Source organism: Poeciliopsis prolifica, unplaced genomic scaffold (genome assembly GCF_027474105.1).
Source record: "Poeciliopsis prolifica strain line A6 unplaced genomic scaffold, Auburn_PproV2 SCAFFOLD051, whole genome shotgun sequence".
Classification (NCBI taxonomy): domain Eukaryota; kingdom Metazoa; phylum Chordata; class Actinopteri; order Cyprinodontiformes; family Poeciliidae; genus Poeciliopsis; species Poeciliopsis prolifica.
In genome coordinates this window covers 1,017,803-1,039,156 of record NW_026562426.1, presented here as the reverse complement: position 1 = coordinate 1,039,156, position 21,354 = coordinate 1,017,803, and the positions used below count along the sequence as shown (strand labels likewise).

The 21,354-nt window shown below is 40.9% G+C and overlaps 5 protein-coding genes across 5 annotated transcripts; 2 read left to right on the top strand and 3 right to left on the bottom strand.

The window, feature by feature from the left end:
* Positions 1–77: 77 nt before the first annotated feature.
* Positions 78–1,074, bottom strand: LOC129378211 (histone H1). The gene is given in 2 exon segments (XM_055058509.1): positions 78–938; positions 941–1,074. Coding segments are annotated over 2 exon segments (642 nt in total). The 5' UTR covers positions 1,059–1,074; the 3' UTR covers positions 78–414.
* Positions 1,075–3,242: 2,168 nt separating this feature from the next.
* On the bottom strand, positions 3,243–3,739 carry LOC129378216 (histone H2A-like). The gene has a single exon (XM_055058511.1). The coding sequence runs from the start codon at positions 3,720–3,722 to the stop codon at positions 3,336–3,338; it is 387 nt and encodes a 128-aa protein (XP_054914486.1). The 5' UTR covers positions 3,723–3,739; the 3' UTR covers positions 3,243–3,335.
* Positions 3,740–4,055: 316 nt separating this feature from the next.
* LOC129378195 (histone H3) lies at positions 4,056–4,515 on the top strand. The gene has a single exon (XM_055058487.1). The coding sequence runs from the start codon at positions 4,089–4,091 to the stop codon at positions 4,497–4,499; it is 411 nt and encodes a 136-aa protein (XP_054914462.1). The 5' UTR covers positions 4,056–4,088; the 3' UTR covers positions 4,500–4,515.
* A 549-nt stretch (positions 4,516–5,064) lies between these two features.
* LOC129378194 (macrophage mannose receptor 1-like) lies at positions 5,065–13,930 on the bottom strand. Its single transcript, XM_055058486.1, has 6 exons — positions 13,733–13,930; positions 7,987–8,032; positions 6,704–7,084; positions 6,267–6,614; positions 6,071–6,162; positions 5,065–5,568 (listed from the first exon to the last, which is right to left on the bottom strand). Exons 2-6 carry the CDS (start codon positions 8,024–8,026, stop codon positions 5,458–5,460), a joined length of 972 nt encoding a protein of 323 aa, XP_054914461.1. The 5' UTR covers positions 8,027–8,032; positions 13,733–13,930; the 3' UTR covers positions 5,065–5,457.
* Positions 13,303–21,090, top strand: zgc:92594 (uncharacterized protein LOC436996 homolog). The gene is made up of 8 exons (XM_055058484.1): positions 13,303–13,648; positions 15,068–15,729; positions 17,647–17,755; positions 18,419–18,514; positions 18,876–19,109; positions 19,371–19,393; positions 19,789–19,934; positions 20,020–21,090. The coding sequence occupies exons 2-8, from the start codon at positions 15,104–15,106 to the stop codon at positions 20,328–20,330; spliced, it is 1,545 nt and encodes a 514-aa protein (XP_054914459.1). The 5' UTR covers positions 13,303–13,648; positions 15,068–15,103; the 3' UTR covers positions 20,331–21,090.
* The last annotated feature ends 264 nt before the right edge of the window (positions 21,091–21,354 follow it).

Below are 21,354 nucleotides of genomic sequence, written 5' to 3'. Positions count from 1 at the left end.
AACTAAATATAACAGTTTATTCTGTTTGCATTTTTTTCTGATTTTTTTTTTGACTACTTGTTGCAAATCCATATTTAATCTTATACATGTTGGTTTCATAAAGCAGTGCTGCTTGTGTCTGTGCTGATTTGTGCACAGTGATTTAATAAGCTGAAGAGTGACGTAATATAATGACGTGGCATGAGGAAAAGGTGTGAGTATTGACGTGTTGTACATGTATTGAGTGTAAATCCCATGATTGTGTAAAGTAAGTGCATTAATAAACCATGCAGCTGCGAGTTGTAGATGAATGTAAATGTTTGTGCAGCAGTGAATGATGGGTAAACGAGAGGACAGCTCGTGCTCTTTAGCAGAATGTGTGTTGGCTCTTAAAAGAGCCTTTGGTGAATGAAATGCAGCGGCTGAAGCAGCAGTTTACTTCTTGGTCTTCTTGGCTGCGGCCTTCTTGGCTGCAGGTTTCTTGGCCGGACTTTTCTTGGCTGCGGCTTTGGGCTTCTTGACGGCGGCGGCGGCGGCGGCTTTGGGTTTCTTGGCCGCTGCGGCCTTCTTGGGGCTCTTGACGGGCTTCTTGGCCTTGGGTTTCTTGGCCGGAGCCTTCTTCGGGGACTTCTTGGCCGCTGCTGCTGCTGCGGGTTTCTTGGCGGCGGGCTTCTTGGCCGCTGCGCTCTTCTTGGCGGCGGGCTTCTTGGCCTTGACGGGAGCCTTCTTCTTCACCACCTTCTTGGCCGGTTTGGCGGCTTTGGGCTCCTTGGCGAGCTTGAAGGAGCCGGAGGCCCCGGTGCCCTTGGTCTGGCTCAGGGTCCCTTTGGTGACGAGCCTGGTGACGGCGGTGTTGATGCGCTTGTTGGCCTTGCTCACGTCCACCCCCTTCCCGGCCAGCACCTTCTTGAGGGCCGCCAGGGACATCCCCTTGCGCTCCTTGGACTCGGCCACGCGGCCACGATGAGTTTCGGGAGGCTGGGTCCGTCCTTCTTGGCCCGGGGAGCGGACTTCTTCTTCGGGGCTTTGGCCGGAGCCTTGGCCGGCGCGGCTGCTGCTGCTGGAGCTTCCTCTGCCATGTCTCTCTTGACTCGCTTGTTCCTCGGAACTTGTGGCGCTCAGAGCGGGAGGCGGGACTTATAACACACATGAGAACCGTGAAGAGACAACTCGGTCCGCTGCTCTGCTGCCGTCTGCAAAAGCGGCTCCACTTTGTGTTTTCTCCGCTGACATTTAGCCTCGAAATGCCCCCGAAACAAACACGTTACGAGGCAAAAGTGACTCGAGCAGGTAGAAAAGTCTCTCTCCTCCACGCTCAGCTCAAGTCTGATGACCGACAACTTTCTCCTTCGGTCCAGGAGCCTTTAAAGCGGCCACATTCTCGCCCTCTCTCTGCCTCTTGCTGGGAGTTTTACTCGAATTTCGCCTCCAAAAACATCAAAAACCACATTATAGTCAAAGGAACAAACATGTTTCTGTTGGCTGAGACACATGAGGACAGAATCAGAGTAAAATGACGGCGGTTCAGCGACTGGTGGAGAAAACAGGAGCCGTTTTTCAGCGGATCTAAACACAACATCAGGATCCTGCGAGAGGCAGATTGTTGATCCTCTGGCATAAACTTCCTGTCTGCAGTGAATGAAGATTCAACAGCAACTGCTCTGAAAATCGTCTTTTTTCAGTTTATTACAACTCCATGTTCTTTCTGACTTGTTGATATCAAGAGTTTTTCCAGAACAAACTCCACAAAATATTTCCTTCATACATGAAATAATCTGTAGACATGATAAACACACAGGTTTCAGGTTCATTGTGATTCTCCTGCCAGGAAATGTTCGATTCTTCTCAATGATCTAAAGATGATATTAAAGGAATCAAATTCTACACTCATTATTAAATAATTTCTCATTTTATTACTTTTATTATTTAGAGCTTTTTCTCTGCTGGGATTTAAACAAATGCTGATGTGAAGAGGTTTTATTCGTATTAAATGATGTTCCTTTATGTGTCATATAAATGTAATGTTTTTTGAATCACAGTCAAGGTGTTTTTCTGTGCAGCTGGAAACGGTGTACAAACTAATGAACCAAGATGTGTCTGCTGAAGTAAGTTTCCAGGGTTGCTGAACTTCCCCAGACAGTTATTTGGGAACTCGCTGTTTTTCCCGTGGCCTTCCCTGCATGGAGATAGAGTGTTTAGTTTTCACCTCCCGTAAACATTACAGTTTTGAGCATACAAGGTTTCGTATGTTTTCCTTTGTTTCTTTTGTTTGGTCTTCGAAGATTGAGTCTCTGCCTCGGTAGTAAAGAGAGATGAATAAAGTAACTATGCAACTCTGGGTTCCTCAGAGCGGATCCTAATTTGTGCCTAATGCAGTATATTTCTTGCTCTCCGTCTGCAGATGTATTAAAGATTGTTTTTGCTCCCTAACTTTTGTCTGGATCTCAGTCTCTGAATTGTGCACTTCACACTGATCAGGCTCTTGTTGCCAAAAACCTTTTCAGATTTTTATTCTTTCAGGATCAGATCCTTTCAAGATGAATTTGACCAAATTCACTATAACATTATAGTTTATGGATATAAAATAAATCACATGTGACACAGGATGAATCTCTAATCACCACATTGACCTTTATTTCTATGTTTCTCTAGTTCATGTTGTCATTTGGTTTATTTCAGGATGAATAGAAGACAGAGCAGCACAAAGACGTGTGGAATAGAGACAAATAAAGAGAAAATAAAAAGTGACACTTGGAGCTCAGATTATTAAACCCACCGACTCAGAGACTTTTAGTTCTAGAACTTTCTCTCTGATTTGCTTGGAGTGTTTTTTTGTCTCTAATGCGGTAATGTCAGCCCCATTACTGCAATCACTTTATACGTTTAATGGCCTAGTCAAAGCCCAGGTCTGAATCCAAACAATCTGTGGCAAGTTTAGAGAAATATACTTACAGACATTCTTTAAAGTGAATGAGTTTGAGGTGTTTTGAAGAGAAAAATGGGCAAAAGAAAAAAAAAACTATTTTGTGTTGGTCTAGAAAATCAAATTATAAATCAAAAATACTTATGTGGTTATGACAAGATGGAATTTAATAAAAGGACTTTATGCAAAGCATCCAGGAGTTTAAATTATGAAAATGTGTAATAGATGTTATAGTCTAAATCAAAGTGTCTCTGATTTGTGGTCCAAGATGATGACGTTTCTGAAATGAACAACTGAACATGAAAATAGTTTGAAATATGAAGAGTCATCACTTGTGTTTTTGGTTGGAAGCAAAGCTCTCATGATGGCTGAGTGTGTGGCTCTTAAAAGAGCCTTTTGTGCGTGTGTTGCTGGGCAAGAGCAGCGGGTTGGTCTACTTGGTCTTGGCGGCCTTCTCGGTCTTCTTGGGCAGCAGCACCGCCTGTATGTTGGGCAGCACTCCACCCTGAGCGATGGTGACTCCACCCAGCAGCTTGTTGAGCTCCTCGTCGTTGCGCACGGCCAGCTGCAGGTGACGCGGGATGATGCGAGTCTTCTTGTTGTCGCGGGCGGCGTTCCCGGCCAGCTCCAGGATCTCAGCGGTCAGATACTCGAGCACAGCGGCCAGATAGACGGGGGCTCCGGCACCGACCCGCTCCGCATAGTTGCCTTTGCGCAGCAGCCTGTGAACGCGGCCCACCGGGAACTGGAGTCCTGCTCTGGAGGAGCGGGTCTTGGCCTTGGCTCGGGCTTTTCCTCCGGTCTTTCCGCGGCCGCTCATTTTGCTGTTGTTGTTTGTTTCAGAAGAGACTGGAGAAAATATGAGCGGCAGCGGCTGAAAGCGGCTTTATATGTCCGCGCAGAGGAGCGGGACGATGCCGGCGACCAATCAGAAAAGCTCCCGGCAGAGCGGGACGGAGAGGCGGACTTTTTGAACGCGGCGTCCTCCAATGAGCGGCGGACATTCAGACGTGATCCGACGCCTCTGGGCGGGGCTGAGCTGCAGGAGAAGCCGCCGACCAACCAGGATCCGGAGCGGAGCTGCACGTCACAGAGCGACGCCCAGAGCCTGAGCTTAAGAGCAGCGGAGCGTCGGCGGGTCGCAACATTTGGTTTTCTCTCTGGATCCCGATCGGAGCAGCGGAACATGGCCAGAACCAAGCAGACCGCCCGTAAATCCACCGGAGGCAAAGCCCCCAGGAAGCAGCTGGCCACCAAGGCGGCCAGGAAGAGCGCTCCGGCGACCGGCGGCGTGAAGAAGCCTCACCGCTACAGGCCCGGTACCGTGGCTCTGAGAGAGATCCGCCGCTATCAGAAGTCCACGGAGCTGCTCATCCGCAAGCTGCCCTTCCAGCGTCTGGTCCGAGAGATCGCTCAGGACTTCAAAACCGATCTGCGCTTCCAGAGCTCCGCCGTCATGGCTCTGCAGGAGGCCAGCGAGGCCTACCTGGTGGGGCTGTTCGAGGACACCAACCTGTGCGCCATCCACGCCAAGAGGGTCACCATCATGCCCAAAGACATACAGCTGGCCCGCCGCATCCGCGGAGAGAGAGCTTAGAGGCTCCAGCAGCTGCAACAACACAACGGCTCTTTTAAGAGCCACACACCAAACTTTAAGAGCCCATCCTGTTTTAAACTTTACTGCTTTAAGACACATTTTAACATTTTTTCTGTTTGTGCAAATCTAAAAGTTGATTTTTTTTCCTACTCAAAATAAGCCATTTTATCCCACACCAGCATCCACTGTCCATAAAAACAATGTTTATCCAGAACTTCATGCCTGGATCTGATTTTTAGTACTTGTCCTGCAGAATGTCTAGAAATCAGGTCGTTTTTCTTTTGGTCCATCACTAAATTCATCCACGAGGAAACATCACTTCAGTTCATATTTTTCCCTCCTCCAATTTAAGCCTGCTTTTTTTTATATAACCAAATCTCACCATTTGTCTAGGTAATTCATGCAGAGTTCTGCTCGGGTTCTGAAACTGGTTCAGGAACCTGCTTGGTGAACAGAGACAGAAATGAATCAACTCCAACAGAATAATCATTTTCCTCTCAGTCTTTTTTTCTCCAGTCTCATTATAAAGACTTGTGACCAAAAAACTATTGATATTCACATAGAATGAAAGTTTGACACAAGCCAATCACGTTTGGAATCAATCCACTAGATCAGATCAAAAGTAGCTCAGATCAATTCAAAGCACCATTGATTAGAATCATTAATCTTTGGTAATAAGTTTCAAGCCAATTTTACTCGCCACCATTTTGTCTCCACCCATCGCCCTGACTTCCTTTTATAAATCCACCACCAGACTCAAGACAAGACTTTGATTACAAATTAAAGAAAAATTCCAGTCAGAAGATATTTATCTGTGAAGTTGAATAATTACTTTAAATCTAAAGATTTGAAAATTACAAAATAATTACAAAAAAACATGACAGGTTTTTGACTTTATAATTGAATGTGAACTGAAAATGACCAGAGGAATTCACTAATCCAAGTTAAGATTAGTAACTCAGAGTTCGGCCTTCCTTCTTGTCTTCTTCTTGAAGACGTCTCCATCTGGCTGCTCTCTCCACTTCACTGTGGTTCCATTCATTCCATTCTCGTTCAGTCTGTCCTGCAGCTGGTGAGGGTTTGATCAGAATCATTATTGTTCCAAAGGATTGACAGTGTTGGTTCAACACTGTCAATATTTATCAATGTTTATCCATAACTTCATGACTGGATCTGAAGTTATGGATGAACTTCAGATTCAGTCACTGCAGTGGTCGGCTACATAAAAGCCGTTTTCTTGCGTTTCTTGTGAATTTTCATGTTAGAAATGCACACAGGTCACAGAAATGAAATGGTCACATGATACATTCTGTCTCTTCTGTTGAGTCCAATATGGCAGAAATACAAACAAGCAATTCAGAGATATGTTTTTTTTTTTGTTTTTTTTTTTTTTGAGAAAAGCACATTTGACCATCTAGGAATAAATAAATGAATCTTCAAATTTTTTTTCTTTTTACTAACATTTTTTTCACCACCTCTTTTTTAAGCTTTATAAAAATCAAAACCACTTTGAAAAATGAAAATCCCGACACAAAGTCTCACATGTGAAACGGTTTCTTTCGAAGCTTTACCTTTTTCAGGATGCTTTCCCTCAGACGCGGATCGTTCAGATTGACAGAGTCCTCAGTCTTCAGTCTCAGCTTCACAACCCTTTTCATTGTTGCTTTTATAACAGGATCAGAGAGAGAAAAAAAGGAACACTTAAAAAGCTGCAGCTCATGTTGTGCCACATGCTCACCAATAAGGGAATACCACTTAAACACTTGCCTGGCAGGCTGTGGCAAACAAACGAACTTTTTGTGTCACATGAGCGAAACCTCCACTGCCCTGAACTCCATGTGACGCCACAAATGACTCTGCTGGAGCCTATTATGTTGAAAACCTCTGCCCAGTTGCTGTAGACAGATCTGCTCCCATCAGACCAGTAAAAGTTTGGATCTCTGAACAGACCAATCCATGCTATGCCCTCTTTAGGCACCAAACTTCGAACTCTCTGGTTTTCGGTGTCGTTCCTGAAGGTAGCCAGGTCTCTGAAGTTCTTCCTGCAGTACGTCTGAGCATCGGACCAGGATCTGGTTTCATTGACCAGAACATATTCAGGATTCTCCTGTGTGCCTGCAGTAGAGAATGAAAACCAGCAGCATTTGTACATTTTATGACCAAGTCTTTGTCAGTACTCAAATGTAGCAGCTGTGTCTCATTACCGTTGTAGCAGATAAATGGGTATGAGATGCTGCAGGAATCATCCCAACATTTCCCAGGCTGACCAATCGACACACAGAACTGATTGGCAAAATACAAATCTGGTTCGTTGTCAGCGATGTCCCAGTACCTGAATTCAGCCCCGTTCCCTGTGAAACCATCGGACCACCTCCAGTCGATCTCACTGTACAAACCGATCCAGGCCTCCGATGTGTGACCAGCAGATGAAAGCACATTCATAACTCCGTTCACTTCAGTGGGACTTTGGATGGCCGCCAGGTCTGTGTGTTTCCGTCTGCAGTAGGCCTGAGCTTCACTCCAGGTGAACGATCCATTGACAAAGTGATACTGACGCTGGTTGCATGTGGAGAGGATGAACCTCTCTGTTAGGAATAAAACAAACATTCCTCATAATCTCTCAAGGTCTTATTCCACCAATGTAACTTTTTCACAGAATTAGAGCAATTAAAACCCATTTAACCCTACAGGCAACAATTGTTGCTTGGATATTTTTTTCAAACTTCTGGAAGCTCTAAAAGAATTGTTTTGACTTTTGGCAGTAAATTGAAGTTTTTAAATGAAAATAATAGTGCTTCTTCTTTAAGCAATATCAATTTTTGGTCACAAGACCAGATCTCTTTACTTCCTGCCTGAAACGCTCTCGCCAATGTCAGTCATAAACCTGTAAAAGAGGACGTCAGGATAATATTGCAATAAAACAATAGAAATAGAATATTTTGAACATATGTTCTTTCAAGCATCTTCTACTCATAAACAGAAAATTGTTCTCCTTCATTCACATTTTGATCATGAGAAAAGTGAATGTAGCGTGGCAACAACTGTTGCCACTGGTATAATAGATAGGCAGCACTATGCTGTGTCTCAGTGGTTTGCCCGTTTATTCTATGCAACTTGCTGTTTCCACACAGCTTAAACAATCAGATATTTTAGATCTTCTAGACATGAAGGAAACTCAAAAAGATGTCTCCTACAACTCTGTGATTCCCACAGTTGAACCGCTCCTCTCAGTTCAAAGGTCAGACATTGAGACTATGTCGCATTGAATCTTTATGAATCTAAAATATTTCTGAACACTCCTGTAACCATTTTTTGTTATAAAAGGTTATGCATGTCATCATTTTTCTTTTCTTTTTTTTTTTTTTCCTATTTGTGTAAATAAGCCACATTTGTGTTATTTAGACTATGCAGTCTCCCACCGGCAACAATTGTTGCCGAGTATAAAACCTACATTTTCACTAACATAACCAACATAAAATGTACTTACCTGAGAGACAGAATACCAGCCAGATCTTCCACATCGTCATGCTGCTCTGTGGAGAGCAGGATCAAAGCTCTACTTTTGTTGCATAAAGAAATATATGCAAACATTACTGACGTGTTCTGTGTCTGAAGACAGACATGCGATGCTATTAGGCACGCAGGAAAATGTTTACACTGGGGGCCTTTGTTTAGCTTTCCAGTTATTAAGTCTATGACACGATGCCTAAGCAAATTATATTTAAACAAAATCTTAACTAAATCGAGTCTCTGCAGAGAGGAGACGGTTCTTCTACCAGCTGCTGCATGGAGGAAAATAGAAGGAGAAAATGTTCATATTTGACCACGTCCCCTACTGTATGTGTGCGTGCGTGCGAGCGTGCGTGCGTGTGTGTGTGCGTGTGTGTGTGTGCGTGTGTGTGTGTGTGACAGATTTTCCTCCATTCCCCCCAGCCCCCGCAACTGTTTTTCTGGAAGGCTTTTGCAACAAACATAACCACTTCTCCTGACGTTTCTGCAGTGTGGCCACTGAGTTTCTGTGCAGTAGCCATAGAAACGGCGTAGAAAGTTTCTTTGGCCATGCATTGAAACTTCATCTCCTTCCCCCAGGCTGTCTCCTCAAGGAACATATTAACCCGAGTAGCTGCTCAACTTAGGCACATTTGCAGCATTTTAACCTTCTGGCCATCTGCATTGTTTGTGTCCACAAACACTACCAGTAGAGTGGGATTGTATTCTGATTCTAATAGGGCTATAAAGTTAGGAATGGTGCAGTCCTATTGTCTATTCAACTCAGTATTTGGGTCTTTGTTCTCCCTGATGACGTCACAGGAGGCGATTTGGTGTCCTTAATCAAGGTGTGAATTGCTGAAAAACAAAAGAAGTCAATTTCTTGTGCTTGACTTGAGCACTGAGGAATGCCTAAAAATGACTGATTACAAATGAGTAGTGGCTGTGTGAAGTAGAAAATACAGTCATGTATTTGTCACATGACAAATGAGAGGATTTGTTTGTCTCAAATTTGTACAAAACGAGCGTCGTTTTTTTAGACATGGTTTAGTCACTACAGAATCCAGAGCTTCACGCCACTATGAACATTTGGGATTTTGCAACTCTGGACCGAAATAAAAGTTTAGTCGCAAGCGCATGGCATAATCAAGCCTGGAGGCAGTACAATTGAAAAATTGAAGCAAGTCAGCTTTATTATTATTTTTTGAGTGCGCAGTGGAGTTGGAATAAATAATAATGTATATAAAAAAAAATGACATTGTGTGGTAAACGGTTGAAAGACCAGCACGTCCCGTGCACACGACCAGCTCAGGATACAGAAATTTGAGAAAGTACTGGAGTTGAAAAATCAGGTAAAGGATGAATATATTCTGAAAGGCCCGTCTTCAAGAAACATAAAAAATAAAATCTGCAAATTGTCCTGACACAACCAGTGGAGAAAAACATAGAAAACTTTGTACTCCTTTGTTGCTTCAAGAAAGGAATACAAATGTACTATTTGGACTCTTATTTTCCCATGAGCTAGTTTACTTAGCACAGGTGCTGCATAAGTTAAAGCAAACAAAGTGGGCCGAACTCTACTGTGTTGTTTGTGTTTTTGGGTATGTGTCCAATTATTTGGGAAACGGGTTCAAAACATGGCATTCAGTTGGCAAACTAAATGATAATCGCTAAATAAACAAAGAAACTACAAAATAAAAGCTTCTGCAGTGGTCACGTGACAAAGTTAGCTCACGCGCTTTCTGTTGTGGAGTTTTCCCAAGTGCTTTGCGGCTATTAGGTCTTGCTATTAGTCTTACTCGTTGGTCTTATTTAACTTTATATTTAAGCCGAGTTGTGTAAATTCAGTTCCTGTTACGCCTTGACGTCATAAGGAGCGTCTGTTGACGAGATAGTTGAATTTCTCCGCGGGAGGACAGAGCAGCAAGTACTTGTATTTATTTATTTATTTTTGCGTAATTTTCACAAAAAAAATTATACTTCTTCTCGTGTTTCTCGCAAAAGCCTTAGCCGAAGTTTCTGGGAGAATACCTTTGAAACAGTCCTCGGTTGTTTCACCATTTTCGCTCGGTGAAAATTGTGTGAGTGTGTGGTCTTTGTTAAAGGAGCCGTTTTGCCAATGGAGTCAGGCGTGAACTGGCTTTTCCGAACTGTGAAGTTCCCAAGGTCTGCATTGGAGCGAGGAGGCGTTTGAGGACACAGCTGGGCTTCATAATGAGCACATCCAGTATTTGCAAAGATTGACACTAAAAGTAATATGTTCTAGATATACTTTCCTCGTCATTGAGATGGAATCTATGTGCTTCGAAAAAAAACTATTTTATTTTTTACCTACACTTTACATCCTAAAAATAAGAGATTTCAAAAGTCACGTGACATTTGCGGCTCAGAAGGAGTTTTATTTGACTGTCCTGAGCAAAATGGCAAATGTTGCTGTCTTTAAGAGCAGGCTCATAACCTGTCTTTTTATTTCCTTCATTGAATCATTTCTGTCTAGTTTGTGCATTGTGTATTTTTCCATGTGGGGCTGGGGTAGGTAATTATTATCATTATTATTTTTTTTATTTGTCTGTACAGTACTTTGAGCTGCTGTTAGTATGACGGATACTTTATGAACAAAATTCATAAAGTACCCTTAATCATTCATAAAGTTGATTGATTTAGGTTGCAGACCAATGCCACAGAAGATGGCTGACTCAAAAAAACAAAACAAAAAAAAACAGTTTATTTGTTCTAAAATGTATTCTTTAGTAAAGAACTTTCAGACATTGTTTCAGTTTTATAGTAGTTTAGTAAGAATAGAATAGAATATAATTCAACTTTATTGTCATTGCACTTTCACATATACAAAGCAACGAAATGTAGTTTGCATCTATCCAGAAGTGCTACACAGGATATAAATATTTATAAACAGTTGTACAAAGATATAAACAGAGAATAATATTGATGTGCTATAAATAAAATGTTTTATATAAATATAAATATGAGAGCTATGGAAAAAGGCTTCGTGAAAAAGCACACAGGACGTGAGGGGACTTTAAACTGTTTAGTCTAAACATTATGATGCCTCGCTGCATCATAAACGGAGAACTTGAGGAATACCAACAAAAATGTTCTCGAAACTATATTGACTTAATTTTTTTCGCATGTATTTGTTTAATTAAAAACCTTATTGTTCATGTAAGAGTTGTATTTTTCATTGGTTTCTTTGTTGCATACTTGCTCAGTGAAGTCACTTTGGAAAAAAAAACATTTGGAAAGCAAACAAAACTTCTTTTTAAACAAGAGCATTTATGAAAAGCATCTTCTTTAAAGAACAGTTGACAACCGAAGCTTCAATGCAAACATCAAACTTTATTCAACTGAAAGTTTACAAATGAATTTAGCAGAAGACTGTCAACAGAGTTCTGGACCTGGAAGACTGGTACTACATGGGCACAGTGTACCTGGAGTGCATGTAAATATATATCCCATTTCATAATGATCAGTAGAGAGCTACATTAACTAATTAGTGGTGCTAACCGTGAAGCACTGCTCATATTTTTCTGACTTTTGCAATATGTTCCCACTACTTTCTGTGATCTTGAACATCTCTGCCAATAAGGACACAACTAGTAGTTGCGGGAGTTGAGGTCAGTGCAACTGGTCATCCAGTAAGTCCATGACACTTGAATTGCAGCATCATGACCAAATGTTACTTTTAAATTATGATGTTGTACACTGACAATACAATGAGTGTTGTAGCGTTGAATAAGTATTTAAAAAGAAAATGAAGGGTGGGGAAAATCAAGCATGCCTTTCTCCTCTTTGGTATCCTAATTTTATATTAAACAAAAATTGAATGACTACTGTCGTGAAATCATGTATTCTAAACCGATAGACCAAAAACGTGCAAGCACACGGAGCAGAAAATCAGCCAACGCAAAGCAATAAGATTTTACTGTTTTTATTCTTTGTTAGTGCTAAAAAAGAGACGCTTACCCTCACAGAGTAGAAGTGAAAAAGGGGCTAGAGTCTATACAGCATATCATATAAAAACGGGAAGATTCGTTGTTTATGATCTCAGAACACGCCCAGTGGTCATCCAATGTCCTGCGTCACCTAAATCTCTATTTCCTTGGAGATGGGAGTGAGAAGATGATTCAGTTTTTGTATCTGTTACAAATACAAAGGCCTTTGTGTGAAAGTATGAGAATGTAATATGTGTAGAAGCATATGTGTGTATGTACCAAGGTCAAGCATATGTTGACCTTGGTAAGCGTCTCAACACTACTCTGCATTACTTCAATCCATTTTTGCTCAATGTTTTCCTGAATACACTCTTTGATTACCTAGTAAGAACTTCTCCTAGTCTGAATATAACACTAATGAAAACACTACTTGGGCTGTTAAGGTCTCTTATGGAGTTCTGAAGTACTTCAATATTTGTCAATCCAAACGTTTCCCTGAAGAGATTCTGCTCGCATGTTCTAAATCTGGTGTTTTATTATAAACCAGTCTCTGCGATGGTTTAAAATGAAATTGAATTGGTTTCTTGGATATCCCAGTCAAAACTGGTGTTGTTTTTCTTTGAAATTTTCCACGGTGAAGAAAATGCCATTCAGTGTCGAGCTGAAATTTTGCTGTTGTGACAACCTTTGTTGTTATTTTCACTTGCCTGGACCAATCTTTTGAACCACTCCACAAATTAGATAGTAGACTAGTGGTGTCGGTCCTTGAAGGCCGGTGTTCTGAGTAGCACAGATAGTTGGAACACCTGCATCCTGCATGTTTGAGTTCTGCCTGTGGTTGTAGTAACAACCTTATGTCCATGTTCTTTTTAGGCCTTCTAATGAACCATCAATTGATCCTGATTTGTGAAAACATGCAGGATGCTGGCGCTGGAGGATAGACTTTGGACACCACTGAGATATAAAACACAATATGCTTTTTTGTACCTTGAGTACCAGACACATTTTATGACTGTTGGAAATTACGCTGTTTGATCCAAAAGGAAGTAAAATATAACTACACAGGTGCTTCTGAATTAAAAAAAACGTCTTTAGTCATATGTTGTGTTGTCTTCTTACCATTATCAGTCTGTTCAAAACACTTGATTAAGGGGGGGGATTATGACACGCAAATATTACAGTTGAAAAGAACTCAACCCTAAACTTCCTCAGCAAAACATAGATAGCCATTTGTTTCTGATTATTATTACTAAGTTTAAAAATAGTTAAAAGAACGACCTACACAACATTTAGATTTCTGAAAAAAAACGTTAAAAACGAATCAACCGTTCGTTGCTTAGATTTCCGAGGGACCCTGAATGCGTCCTATTCCCCGCATCACCCTGTCCTCTGCTTTGCTTTAGTTTCAGTTCGATGTCCGTCCGTTTGTCTGTGTGCAGGTGTTCGCGTGGACTCGCCCGTTTCCCGTTAAATACCGAAAACTCCAGATGGGAGAGCCGACCATCCAGTGACCGGAGCTGTTACTGGGATAATACCGTAGTGTTCGGGGACTTTTTGTGAGAGGGAAGGGGAAAAGAATCGAGTTTTGGCGTTAACGTGTTAGCCACAGCACGACAGGTGAGCCGCGGCTTTCAGATTTCAGACGTTAGCCTCACCGACAAAAATACATTTGTCGCTCTGGAAACCGGGAGTTCAGCCTTAAACTTAAAGGTAAGCCAGGCTGCATAAACCACCGACGTTGTAAAGGTATGGAGTCGGGAATGCTTGTTTTTGACTTGTTTTGCTTTAGCTTACCTCGGTCTCAACAGCGGCTCTAATGGAGATTAGTGGAGCAGGTGCAGAGTTGGCTAATTATCGGTTGACTCTGAACAGGCTCGTTACGACTACAATTTGACACGTTTAACGGGTTGGTTTCGACTGGCCTGCGTTGCCAGGTGGAGAATCACCAACTTATGCAGAAATGTGCCAGAGAACACCAATCAGGTTTTTTAGCTTCAGTGAAAAACAACCTGCAGCTTATCTCCAGGTCATAGGCTGTTTACACTAAAGCCATCTTAGCTGACTGCAAAATAAAGGTTAAAAACAGGATTTATTTGATCATGTTTTATTTTTTTTTCAAAGAAACTTACATTAATTTTTTTTTGGATGAACAACTAAAACTTAAGCTTAAACTCAGATTTATGACTGCATCCATTTATTTTAAAGCAAAGGAAATCTTACCACTATGTTTAATTGCGCAAATAAATTATTAACCTAAATTCTCATTATTATTATTATTTATTTAAGTTTATTAAATTTTGAAATCCCAGCTGATCACTTGTCATTTCATGGTTCATCTCCTGGTGGTTAAAATGTAGCTTTATCCACAAAGTGGTAGAAAAATGCTTAAAATCGATAAAGTATGTGGCTGGTTTTCTTTGGGCAGATGGGTATTAAACACTGTTTCAGTGGACCAAAAGTTTAAGATGAAACCAAGGCTCTGTCATCCACAGGAATAAAAAAAAAATAAATAATGGAAGAGAAATCCTGGGATTGTTTGTAATATCAACAGGAAATCCTGAAACACTGACTCCAAATCAAGCAAAATGGCTGCTGCAGAATCTCTGACTGGAGAGTTAAATGTTGTTTTAATTCCATTAAATCACCAACCCACCCAACTATAATATACTCACTCTATTTATGGTAGAATCAGCAGGTTTTTGGAAACTATGTGTAGTTGGATTGTTTTTCCTTGCTAAAAAAGTTCTTGGAGTTTGGAAGGCATTGAGAAATCAGCAGACACTTTGCTCACTGAAGCAAGACGAGGCAGGTATTCAATAACTTTCAGTTCAAAAATACTTTGTCATCCCATACGGAATCTTAAAGGTAACTCGTCTCATCCACGTTTCCTCAAAGAGTTACTTGCTTTAGAGAGCTGGTGGAGTTGACGATATCTTCAGGGAAATCTTAAAAGAAAAATGTAAAAATCAAGAGTAAAAGGTAAAAAAAAAAAATCACAATGCCTTTTGATTGCAATGACTTTCCAGAGTAGGTCATTGCAATCCAAGATCTCCATGATCTGAATTCCACTCTCCACTTCTTCTGAGTCTTTGAACTCTTCCCTCATCCGACTCCTTCCTCTGCCTGCAGGTGTCTGTCCTCTGGGTCTGCTGCCTGAAACGCGCCATGGCCTCTGCCCACTCGGAGCAGTGCAGCGTCCTGCAGGACGAGCTCACCTGCCCGGTGTGCCTTGAAGTATACCGGGACCCCCACCTGCTCCCTTGCGGACACAACTTCTGCAAGATCTGCCTCGACCGGCTGAGACGGCAGGAGCGCGGCCGCGTCCGCTGTCCGGAGTGCCGGGAAAACCACCAGAGCAGCACCAACTTCCAGAAAAACTTCAAGCTAGCCAACATCGCCGACGACTACCTCCGCAGGCGGAGGGCCACGACGGCGACCGCCTCCGCTTTAAAGTGCCAGGAGCCGCTTTCGTTCTCCATAGCACAGCTAGCCAAGACCATCTTTGCCGTTCAGTGCGACTACTGTCCCTCAGCAGCCACCGGCGCCTCAGGATTTGGCTCCTATGGGGACAAGTCCTCTACTAGTGCTTGTCTTTCTCAGGAAGGCAAAGACAAGGAGGACGCCGCTTCGTCAACACTGGCGGTCAAGACATGCCTGAAGTGCGAGGTGTCCATGTGCCAGGAGCACCTGAAGCCGCACCTGGAGCTGCCGGCGTTTCGGGAGCATGTTCTCGCAGACCCAATGCTGGACTTCTGGAAGAGGAAGTGCATGGATCATGACGAAGTCTACAGGTAGGAGTCAGGTGTTAGTTGATGCTCTCTTCTTCTTTAAGTTCTTAATTTTATAATGAAACGGCAAAAAAAACTAATCCCTTCTAATCATAAAACAAAAAGAGTGTATTTGAAGTAGAGCTGGGCAATAAATTGATTTCACAAACAGTTATAATTTAGAAATGACAGCTTGCAAGGTGCAGGAACAGCACAGCTGATGTGGAACCCCCACACTCAGTTTAATGTGTCATAAACCTAGTTTATCTTTATTTTTAAGCAAGGTTTTTGTATGTGACAGTGACGATAAACAACACTTTGTGGCGGGCCACCAAGCAAAGCCTGGTGGCCCGCCAGGCTTATCATACACTTGGGGAAAACACAGAATTTTATCCTTGAATTGAGTTTTGGGTGTTTTGAATAGTTTGTTTTTTTGAGAATTTATTTATTTTTATTACAAATGGTTTCCTAGTATTTTCACCATCTTGATTGACAAGCGTATTTTACAGCTTCCTTTTATTTAGAATGTAAGGCTTATGTTAACATAAGCCTTACATAGAATAGTGAATGTTACAATAAAATACAGTTGAAATAATACAAGATTATAGTCGTAACATCTTTTTGTGTGAGAACTCTACACAAAAAAAATAATCCAAGCTCTTTTCTCGTAAATTTTCAGACATCTTGTGGTCTTTATTCTGTTAATGTCATTATGACTAATTTTTCTTAATTAAAAGTTTATTGTACATCTCACAGAAGGGGTGATTGGCATAATCTACATTTAAAAAAAATAATTACTGCTTTTTTTTTTTTTTTTTTCCGAAAAGAAGGTGAATTAGTATGAGGGGAAAAAAAAGTGATTTTATTTTTGAGCCATATCACCCAGCTCTAATTTTAACAGGAATGTCCTCAAACAAATGAGCCATTTCCCATGGTTACATCTGATGTAACCATGGGAAACTATTTTAATGTTTCAGGTTTTCAGTATTTAATTGGCAGGAGTCATGATCTTTAGTCCAATGAATGATTCGGTATGAAGTGGGTTCAACCACATGAGGATTGCATGTTTGTGAAGCTTTTGCTTTAATTCTCATGTTTACAGTTCAGTTTTCTGTTAAGAAATTGATCTGTAATATCATAGTTGGTGCCATGTTGTTGTTTGAGAAAACAATTTCTCAGAGTGTCAGGCGGTGTCCAGAATGAAGTTGTTTTGTGTTACTGTCGCACCTAAACCCACAGGTCTTCTGACACATAAACAGACAAATGTATCACTTTTATAATCACATATCTACTGCAGTGGTTGGAGTTTATTTTCTGAAACACTACTGATCTGTTCAGGTTGGTTCATTTTTTAAAAAAATGAGATGACAAGAAACAAGTTCAGTTTTTCCAAGTTGCGTATGTTTTTATGACAAATTAAAAGGAATCAGAAAGATTTCATGTTTTCCAGTCTGAACAAAGTTACTAATGGTTCAATTATGGTATAGTTCCACATAAGCATCGGAATAATACTGTCACATGTGACGATTCTTAATGTTTTATCTATGATTGCAGCACGTTTTGTTGGTCGGTGTTGTTGAAATGGATTTCAAAGGTTTTTGCATCATTTGGTTGCTTTTATGAAATTAAACATCGTTTGGAAACTATAGTCAGATATTGTAAAGTTAAAACATGTTCAAATATTTCTCTTGTAATTTCTGTGTATATTTTTTTTCAATTCAAGAAAAATTTTTTTTAATGACGATGCAGAAAACCCCAACCTACGCATCTAGAATAGAGGAAGAAATGTCACATTTTCTTCTCCAACTCTCTTTTTTTCTTATTTGCTTTGCTTCTATACAGAAATGTTGCTTTTCCCCCCACAGTAATCAGATTTTAAGATTTACTTGTTCTGAACAGAGTGCTTTTAAAAAAATATATATATTTTCTGTTATTCTCCAGATATTATTGCATGGATGACAAGATGTGTGTTTGCAACGCCTGCACCATAGAGGGAGGACACTCAGGACACACCATCAAGACCCTGAAGAACACCATGAAGGATCTGAAGGTACCAACAGAACCTGCCAGGAGTTTTAAAATTTGATGTCAAATGTACTGGATGTTACACAATCTCCAGAGAAAACGTAGAAGGCTGAGTGTGGAAAGGGAGATTTTGAAATAAAAACAAAAAAGCATAGAAGAGCTGCGACAAACTCTAAATCTGATCATAAGCAGCAAGAATCAATTTTCTTTCAGATTTACTTGAACCAAGGCAAATATATAGAATCGACATGAATGAATAAGAACAGGGAATGAAAGAATCATGTGACTTTGTCCAGCTTCTCTGTTGTCCGCTTCCTGTTCTTTGTTTCCTCTTAACAATGCCACATAGAAGAGATGCTTCCAGTCTGCTGCTGTGGAGACAACAGTAAGCAGAAATGTCACAAATTCACCTAAAAAAAAAAAAAAAAGTTATAAACCACCAAAACCCTGCAGACGTGGCCTTGTTCCAAACATTGAATACATGTACTTTTACTTCAGGATATAGATTTCTTATGGACGCCATTATTGTTTTATTAGTTACATCACATGAATGTTTTAGGAACTCCAGAGACCAAATTTAATTCTATTTTTTTTTCTTCTTTATGTAGGTATTTTCATCTTGCTGCTACATATTAGTAATTTCCGCAATATAACTCGAATTTAATCCCTCCATATTGCTGTCCTCCAGAGCGCGATGGACAAACAGCTGTACAGGCTGGAGAGGAAGAACAGCCTGGCAGAGAGGAAGCTGCAGGAGCAGAAGGAGAAGGAGAGGCAAAATAAGGTAAAACACAACAATCCAACCTGTTGAGCTGGATTTGACTCACCTGTTTACTGTTACTTTCATGACACTCCTGGTTTGGGATTATGTTCTCTGATAAATGACTTTAACATATAGAATGATTTTATTTCCCAAGTGATCTAAACTACCTGAAACATCAACATAAAAGCTTTTTTTGTTTGTTTTATTTTATTGTGCTTCAGTCAATTTGAAATTCTCCAGGTCAAACCATTAACCTACATCAGTTAATAAATCAAGTTTATTTCTATGGCGCATTTCAGCAACAAGGCAGTACAAAATGTTTTGGATCAAAAACACAAACATGAAGTCATAATGGGGTTTGTACCTCTGCCGTCTCATCCAGAAGTTCAGGGAGGACGCAGAGCAGTGCCTGACGCTCCTGGAGGACGAGATGAAGACCAGAGTGCAGCGCTTCATCCTCACGCTGAGAGAATTCACTCGTACCCAGTGTGAGATCAACGGCTCGGCCATCCAGAAGAACATCTCCAAAATCTGTCAGGACCAGACGCGCCTGGACGAGGTGCGCTGCAGCATCGAAAGCCTCGTGCAGGAGAGTGACCCCTTCCGCTTTGTCGAGGTAAGCACTTCTCACAGACATCGCTGCTAGTGGAGCTTTGTACGCCAACTTGTTCCAACGCAATACCTGCTGGTGATGATTTTATATTTGAACCTACTAATGTTAAAGCAGTTGGCTTGGAGAAAAAAAATATCTTTGAATTAAAAAAATAAACTGTAATGAAAAGTTGAGACCCATTTGAATACATGTTCTATGTTTTGCAGAACTTGTGTCTAACTTTGTTCATGTTCTGTGTTTCTGAATGTTTTGTCTTGATTTCAGGAATATAGAACCACAGGAAAACAGTAAGTACCAATTTCATCTTTATAATTTATTGGGGGATCTTTACTTTGATCTGTTTGATGTCATTTGATGGAATTGTTTTTGTAAGTTCAAACTAAATCCAAGAAACTATCTGTTTCATAGCTGTGGTCTTCATAAGTTCAATGAGGTGATGGATGTTGACCATCACTCCAAAAACTTTCTTTATTCCTTTCACAACCTGATTTGACGCATTTTATGCCGTTGACTAGTTAATGCGTGTCTTCATTAAATATCAGTAAGCATGTTTTATTTCTAAAACGACTTCCAGATAAAAATGAGTTCTCTCCAAGAAACTTGAAGAGTAATAAAAAGACCAGAATTTCAAGTTAAACTTGAAACAAGTTTCTCCTTACTGTAACTATTTTCTTTATGATAGGTGCCGTAGACAGCTAAGGAAAAATATGTTCTATCCCGAATACGTTGAAATGGAGACGGAGATCCTCGGAATAAGGATGGAGGAGGAAATGAGCAAATTTCTTGACGATCTACCTTGTCACATCGTCGCTGCCATCAACTCCTTATGTGAGTTTTTATTTTGTTGTTCAAGCGTTCAGTACATTCCAAATGTGTAGAAAATCACATTGCTCTGAACCCGACTGGCTCTCAGGTAGTCTTTCCGACCACGAGGAGGAGGAGGAACACGAGGACAACGAGGAAGAGGCGGCCGAGGATGAGGACGACGACGATGAAGATGAACTGGAGGACAGCAGCGAAGAGGAAATGAGGAGCGACGAAGAGGAAGAAGAAGCGCACGACGACCTGGCCGACCAGTTAAGCCTATGGGAGGATGAAGAAGGGGAGGAGGATGACGAAGGAGAGGAAGAGGAGGATGGGGAGGAGGTTGAAGATGAAGACGAAGACAATGAGGATGCAGAGGAAGAGGAGGACGACGACGATGACGAAGAGCGAGGGGTTTAAGGGACGCGATTAGCCGTGGTAGGACCAGATGTTTGAACGTTTCCTCCCACTGGGTCCACTTGAAGCTAACTGCCCCGACACCCCAATGCTAAACTGTGATGCTACCGCTAAGCTACATCAAAGTGCTTTGTAAAAAATCCGGCTCACATCAAAAACATGAATGTACCATGACAGAATATGTACTAAACCTTTGCATGGCTGCACTGCTCCATTTTCTATCACTTTGATAAATATTTTACTAAATTCAATATATTTCCCTGAAAGGTAGACTTGCCCGATAAGAAATTAATGTTTATTCATTTGAAGAAAAAGCATTTAATTGCTTCCTTTCAGTTCACTTTGTCAGCATGTTTGGTTTCTCAAGAAAAAGTGAACACAGAACCTCTAGCCTGGTTGAACAAGCTGTGTGTGTGTGTGGTGCTTTTTTTTATGCATTACAAGTTAAAGTGTGTGTGTGGCAGCGAAGGGAAATATCGCAATGTGATAAGTTTACATAGATGGTTGGAAAAAGTAAGGCTTTAAAAGCAGTGCTTGCATTATATAAAGAATTGTCGAATGTTTCTATGCACACTTCATACATGAATCTTAAAGGAGCAGTTTTAGGTCGTATCAAATTTTGCACTTTAACGTTCAAATATTCCAGGCTGAACAGAACATCTTTGTATTAAAGGTTGATTTTTTTTTTTTCCCACTGATTGTGATTGTAAGGGGCCAAAATAAGATCAGATGTGCATATTCTTAATAAAGTCATGAATGAGTATTTCAAATTATCTTGTTTGTCTGACACAGAGCATCAGAAATGTCTTTTTTTTTTCAAATGCAAGCAGCTAACAAAAGATTGTAATCAGAAAACATCAGCTTACTCTGTCAATAACTGAATGAGAACATATGTTTTATTTAGGACATTATTAAATATTTATTAGGATCTGTCTGTCCAGTTTGATGGTCAGGAGCAACTCAGCACTATAAGTGTGTTGCAATAAATCAGTCATTAAACACAGTAATTCACTTAAAAAGGGGAAGT